This window comes from Oryzias latipes, chromosome 22 (assembly GCF_053564925.1).
Source record: "Oryzias latipes strain Hd-rR chromosome 22, Olatipes_Hd-rR_3.1".
NCBI lineage: Eukaryota > Metazoa > Chordata > Actinopteri > Beloniformes > Adrianichthyidae > Oryzias > Oryzias latipes.
Window position 1 is genome coordinate 22,488,052 of NC_136258.1, and position 6,852 is coordinate 22,494,903.

A 6,852-nucleotide genomic window follows, 5' to 3' on the forward strand; every position below is an offset into this window, starting at 1 on the left:
CTAAAAGTAGATCAAATGATGATCAAAGTGGAACTTTAGAGCCAGCAGCAAAGTAACGCAAATTGGCCGGGGGGAACAAAATTAACTGGCAAGGAGGAAAAAACATCAGAACTTAATAAAGTGGGTTTGTCTTTGACCTCTTGACAGGAAATCTTTGCTTCACATCCTTCTATAGGAGGGTTAGGAGGGGGCACCCACACAGCTTTTTTGGGCCACAGCTGTTGAAACAGTGTGTGGATTAGGATCATTTGTGTGGCCAGCGACACAGTTTCTTGCACCGTTGGTTTTTGTGAGGAGCAAATAAAGCTGTGGCCAGAATGTGATGGACTACTGACCGAGCAAATCATGGGTAGACTCCAGTCCAGATGGTCATCGGAAGTTTGCTTTGGTTTTACAATGATATACAATAGATATACATCCTGGGCACAATTTTATCTTTAGTCAATAAAAAAAGCAAGACTGTAATTTCCATTCGTGTTTGTAGAGATACTGGGGTTATAAATGAAATCTTTTCACTTCAAAAATGATATCAACTGATAATAACTGCCACAATATCATATAAAAATGATACAAGGAAATGAGTGGTACTTTTTGTTTTATTATTTCTGGAAAACTTGGCTGACAAGGCCAAAACGCAAAAAAAGAACTTCTTTCCAATATCTTTAAATCCTTATAAATAATAAAAGTTTCACTTTCAATGACTTTAGTGAGCTTTTTCCCCTTAAGGTTGCTGCTATATTTAGAAATGTGTGTTTTATTTTACTCAGCTAACTAAAAAAAGAAATGCAGTCATTTAACTCTATTAAAAAACAGTTACAAAGGTCAAAATATCGATTGTTTGTTTCACATAATAAATTATATTTACAGGTTTTCAAAACTTTATGAATTAAAGTCAATACTGATAAAAAGTTTTTTTCATATCTTCTGATTTCTGCAAAAATCAAGATACATGCAAAATGCAGTTTTCAAATAAGGATTTTATTATTAAATGGAAAACTGCTTTTATGAGCACTCTTTTCAATATTTGTCAACCATTTTAACGTTAGTGCCACATGAGGTTTTACTGTAAAATCCCATTGGAACACTCAAAAACCAAATTCCTCTTTAATAAGCCAGTCAGAGGTGAATTTACTGATTACTTTATGACATAAAAATCTGAGATTAATAGGCACATACTTTTTGGCAATTTCACTTGATTTTTTTTATACACCCACTCGAATAAAAGTGTTGTTTTTCTTTTTTTTATGATGGAGGACATGTATTTCTGAAAATTAAACTTAAAATCACATTTCTTAGTATTTCTTTGTTCAAATCGTGTGAATGAGGAGCATACGAAAAAATGCAGTGTGCATATTTGTAATGTTAAGTTGGGGTGTGAAACGATATAAGCTAGCAAGGCACTGTGTAAACAGAGGACTTAGTGATGGGTGACGGGATGGGGGGCGGGGTATAAAAGCCATTGCCACTCTGCAATGACCATGTATGCCTAAACGACAGTTGATTTTGCCTAAAAAAGGCATAATTATTGAAGCGTGGAAATTCTGTAGGAATGACAGACAGGGGTCTCCAATTCAAGCCAAAGATTCATTCCCCAAATATATTTCTAATACAGATATCCGGGCTCAATCAATTTCCCTGAATGCCTTTTATTAAAACAGGGCTCACAGCAGGAACACAAGAAAGAGCACTGTTTCTCTCCCTGCCCGGGGATTTATACATGGATGAATGTGTAAAGGCAGAGAGGAGGGTGCAGAATCCGCCTGGTCAATGGTCTCCACGGCTCCCAGGGCCATTAGCTGTCCCGTAACCATCTGCACAGAGAGAATCCAGAACACAACCTACAAAGAGCCTTCCCCCATACCATGAGTACCTAACACCCACCTCTACAACCTCTCCTTCCATGTGTCTGCTCCTCTAAACTGCAGTGTGGCCTCTCACATGCATGCATGCATGATCTGCTGAAAATGATTCTGAACCAATTCTATAAGTTATATATTCTTCATCATAATTACAAGACCACTGGGAACACTTTAAAAATAGATCAAAAGATGATCAGAGTGGGTCTTCAAAGGAACAACATTCATTAACCCTTGTGCTATCCTATGACCCCACCCTTACTTTGACGTGTTCTCCCTACCATGACAAAGGTGGATGAAGGTGAAGAGGATTTTATGTAATCCATGGACACCAGTGAAGATCACAAATCATTGAAGAAAAAAGGTTCAGCGCACTGTCTTGTGGGGTCTAGATGATCTCACTCGCAATGTCAAAGCGCCTAGGATAGCACAAGGGTTACAGCAAAGCTGAAGTTCTTTTGTTGTGCACAGTGGTGAAAAGGAACCAGAAACCACTGAGATTTTACTTCTCCCTCCCACACTCTGTGCACAGAATGTCATCGCGCTGGGTGAGAAAGCCACGTCCCACCAGTGACACGGAGCACTGCATGCAGTTGAAGCACTCGCTGTGCCACTGGCGCTCCTCAAAGGAGATATATTTAGCCCCTGCCAAACCTGCAAACACACAAAACAAAGAATTTGACAAATTTTTGTTTCAATACTTTTTTTTAGCTGTTGACAGCTCTTACACAAATAAGGAGAGCCAAATGATCCAAGAGACTGTGTAACCTTAAGCTGTGACTCACTAGTAATGGGCTTGGTGCAGCCGACACACTTCTTTGCATAGAGGTTGCTAAAGCACTCAAGGCAATATGGGTAATTTTCTCTGGAAGTAAAGCGCTGTCCTGATAGCTGCCTTTTGCAGCCAATGCAGAGGAAACACTCTCTGTGCCAAGGCTTGTCTTGATAAGTCACTCCACCTGTTGTTATGGCCTGGAACATGACAGAAACTCATGCGAGATTATTGTCAAAAGTCTGTAATTTCTGTAGCCGTGCTTGCGTTTGCTAATTGTACCTTCTTGCAGGCGCAGCACTGGTATGCAAACTGCTTCTCAAAACAGGGAACACAGAAGTACCCATTTTCTTTGGGAATGAAGGACTTGGTTCCCAATGGCTGCTGGCACCGGTGGCACAAGAAGCAAGTTTCATGCCAGCTGTTCCCCTTGTACTCCATTTTTCGAGAACCTGTCACACAGGGTGCAAAGTCAGCATATCCTACTATAAAGATGAAAACAAACCATGCATGAAATAAGCCTGCGAGTAGGAAAGGATCGTCAAAATTGCAGCATCAAATAATTGCCCCTTAATACTTCAGGTCCATGTTTGTCAGAATTCTGTTTTGGTTAATTGAAGAGAGATACAGAAATCCTAAATCTCCTGACGGGAAATACAGTTTATCGTAGAGAAGCTGCTTGAGCTTTTTTAAAGAGCCATTAGATTAAAATTGTGTTTTTGGTGTTTTTAACATGTTCTTGTGGCCTTGTTCTAATGATGTATGAAAAAAATTAAACTCAAAATTGCATTTCTCAGTATTTCTTTATTCAAACCATTGTGAATCAGGAGCAGATGCAAAATAAAATTTGAAATGGATTTTATTTGTTAATTTGTAAATACGTTGGGTGGCCACAAGCTCCCTTTTGTTGCACAGCCTATGTTAAGTTGGGGTTGTGAGGCGCTGTAAGCAAGTGGGAAGGCTGGTTAACAGAGTGTGCTGTTAAAAGTGACGGGAAGTCGGGCAGAGTAGCTATGTGTCAACATTCCCATCCACAACCATTCTTTCAACTATCATATGTGCTTTTTCTCAATTTAGCAAGCTATTAGAAATACTATTAGGTCAGCAAAGCAGCAATCAAGCATCATGCTGATGAGGTTTATTTTTTACCAAGTGCAGTTTAGGACAAAATGGACTTGCAGACTCAGTAACCACAAGTTATTCATTACATGTAATAATTGGCATGTCCATCATGTGGAATTTAAACCTGGAGACTTCTACAGTGCTTGTCTGCAAATTTGGTTAGATAGTGTCAGTTATTACTGAATGCATCTACACTGAAAACTACTTGATCCTTGCAAAGATTTAAAACCTTGATTAAGACATTCAAGACATTTTATACGGTTTGAAGTTGTTTTCACTTATCTTTGCTCTACACCTTTCCAAGCTTTTCTCAAAATCAGCACAGTCAAGAGTTTTTTTGTCTCACTAAAAGCTAGAATCTAAAAAAAAAGAAATTATTTTCCAAAATCCTTTTGCTCCACAATCTTGACAATAGACAAACTTTATTTGAAACTAAAAATACTCAAATTGCACTGTAATTTCTGGTTTAATTTTCAGGGTAGTGTTTTAGAATTTAATAAATCTTGAAATGTTAGTCCAGCATTCATTGTTATCATTTTAGAAACAAAAATTTAGATTTAAGTTTTAAGACTAAGTGTTAGTTTTAGATTTTATGAGGATGCATTAAGATGGGCCAAGTGTCGTATAGTTTTTTTGTTCACATTTTGTCCTAAAATGTGTCATTACAGTAGTTTCTGTCAGAGTAATCATAACAAACTACAGCTTTCATCAAAATAAAAAAATACAAACCTAGAACTAGCAAAAAATACACATTATAAAATTCAATTATATCTAACAGTTAGCTTTTATAGCCTTTTTTTTCTATTTTTAAACTCTTTATTTCTAAATTTTGATATCCTATTTTAAGATTACTAGTTAAATAAAAAGGATTTTCTCCATGGACAGATCATTTTACTACTTTCTAGTGATTTTCTCCTTAACATGAGAGCTCTTCTGGTCTTAGGCTATCTGCTGTTGCAGGGCATTTGTACCTGGCAAAATGGTTTTCTTGCAGGTGATGCATTTGGAGGAATAATCGAGTGCGTAACACTCAGTGCAGAGCAACAAGTCCTCCCTGGCAGCGAAGGCTTTGTCTGCTAGTGAGCGGCTGCACTTTGCACATTTGAAGCACTGCTCATGCCAGTGACGATCCTTATAGGACAGATCCTGTGAAACATTGATGCATCACATGAAAGTTTATGAGATTTTATGCTTTGATTAAATGCTTTGATTAAGATATTCATTTACTATCCTTGCTGGTAAAACAAGAGTTGTTTCCTGAAGTGTGTTCTTACCTTGCTGTTACAGCCAATGGGTGTGGAGCACTCCTCACAACAGTTGGCAAATAGGTTCTCATAGCACTTTGTGCAGTACTGGGTGTCTTCTTTCATTATGTACTTCTTTCCCAGCAGTGAGTCTTTGCAGTAATGGCAGTCGAAACGCTCACTAGTGGACATCGCTGTTTGATTTTCTTATCTGTGGATGAAAGAAACCAACTTAATAATCAATAAGGACAATAGAAAAAGCAATAAAATGGTCCAGGGCTTTTTATTTTACCCTTTTATCATGCAAGTAAAACCAATTTTCTGATTTTTTTTCCATTAAAGAAAATAAAATATTTGGTGAAATAAATCTTTACCTGACTTGATGTGAAACAAAAACAAGGCAGAAGCAGCAGAGGCTGAGCGGTGTGGACACGGGGAGGAAACTGGGGCAGGCAGGACTGTGACGGGGTACGCAGAGAGGAGCCCTTCTATAAATACAAGCTCCCTTATTAGAGGTAATCTCTGGAGAGAATGAGGATACTCCACTACATCATCCTGCACCTTTTAAGGGGGCAAACTGAAACACACCCATGTGTTTATACTGGTGCTTCAAAATATCCCAACAAACACACACAAAAAGTGAAAGGAAAAAAGAAAACGACTGCAGGTGGAGATTCGTGATTGTTGATTTAGATATACAAATTCTTGGGTTTGGACTCGTGCGTCACAACAGAGATAAATGGACATTTGGATGCTGTGACAAAGGCGGTCAAATTTAAGGCCTGCAGCAAACGCAAATGGGTCCAGATGGCTTAAAAAGAGGTGGGTGCCACCAGCTTAGGTTGCCAGGTACTTGAGGGACTTTTAAAGACTATTGCAGGTGCTTTGAAAAATACTCCAAAAAGGTAACTTGTGAGTAGCTTTAGAAAAGATAAAGGCAAAAATCTGCTCTAGTCCCCTTTCTATTTCTGGCTGTGGTTTATTGTTTTCATTGAAATCTGTGTTTGGAGAGGTTTGTTGATGTTCATGTAAATGACATTAAGCTCAGTTGTTGACGCTGAACGTCTGGCATTAAAAGCAAGGGGGAAATCTGTGGAAATGTTAGCATCCTTGACTGACAGTTTACTAATTACATTTAAGTCTTGGTGCATGTGTCTGTGTCGGTTATCCAAAGGATAAAGAGAGCAGACAACTTCATAAAAATAGAATGGGAAGACCACCAGCCCACTGGCCTAATCCCCCACAAGTGCTCTCAGGAAGGTCAAAGAGAGGGATGAGGCTGACTGGAATCCAACTCTTCTGCAGGAACTATCTTATGTCCTCCTTCAACTCCAGCTCTAACCCTGAAAAGTAATTTTTCCATTAATAGAAGGGATTTTTTTAAACAAAATGTTAACAAATAAACAACTACATTTGAGTAACATTCGCAGTGAAAGGCTAAAGAGAATGTCATATCTATGACAAAGTGCGGCAGCGCTGGATTTTCTGAGCGTGTCTGCCTCTTTAAGTTTATAAAAGTATCAGATGAAAATTAGCCTGGGATTGGTAAGTAATTCTCACAACACCAAAGCGCTGCAAAAAATTAATAACTAAGCATCCAGTTATTGATGGACAATAGAAAGGCCACATGTCCTGATAAAATATATTTTAAATTCAAAATTCCACATAATAGGAATAATCATCTATCCATTTACCAAATTCAGCAAGTTTGAAAAATGGTCTGAGTTTACCTACCGGCAAAGATTACATCTCTGTTTCACAAATAAGTCATGCTTACATTTCTAAATTAAGGCAAAATGAATCTTTATCAAATGAGAAGGTGGGTGTGATCATCTTTAGATCTATTTTCCAAGTGTTT

General features: G+C 38.1%; 1 protein-coding gene across 1 annotated transcript; it reads right to left on the reverse strand.

The window, feature by feature from the left end:
- Positions 1-957: 957 nt before the first annotated feature.
- Positions 958-5,480, reverse strand: fhl5 (four and a half LIM domains 5). Its single transcript, XM_004082204.4, has 6 exons — positions 5,369-5,480; positions 5,025-5,205; positions 4,722-4,896; positions 2,911-3,080; positions 2,642-2,828; positions 958-2,510 (listed from the first exon to the last, which is right to left on the reverse strand). Exons 2-6 carry the CDS (start codon positions 5,184-5,186, stop codon positions 2,359-2,361), a joined length of 846 nt encoding a protein of 281 aa, XP_004082252.1. The 5' UTR covers positions 5,187-5,205; positions 5,369-5,480; the 3' UTR covers positions 958-2,358.
- Between the last annotated feature and the right edge of the window lie 1,372 nt (positions 5,481-6,852).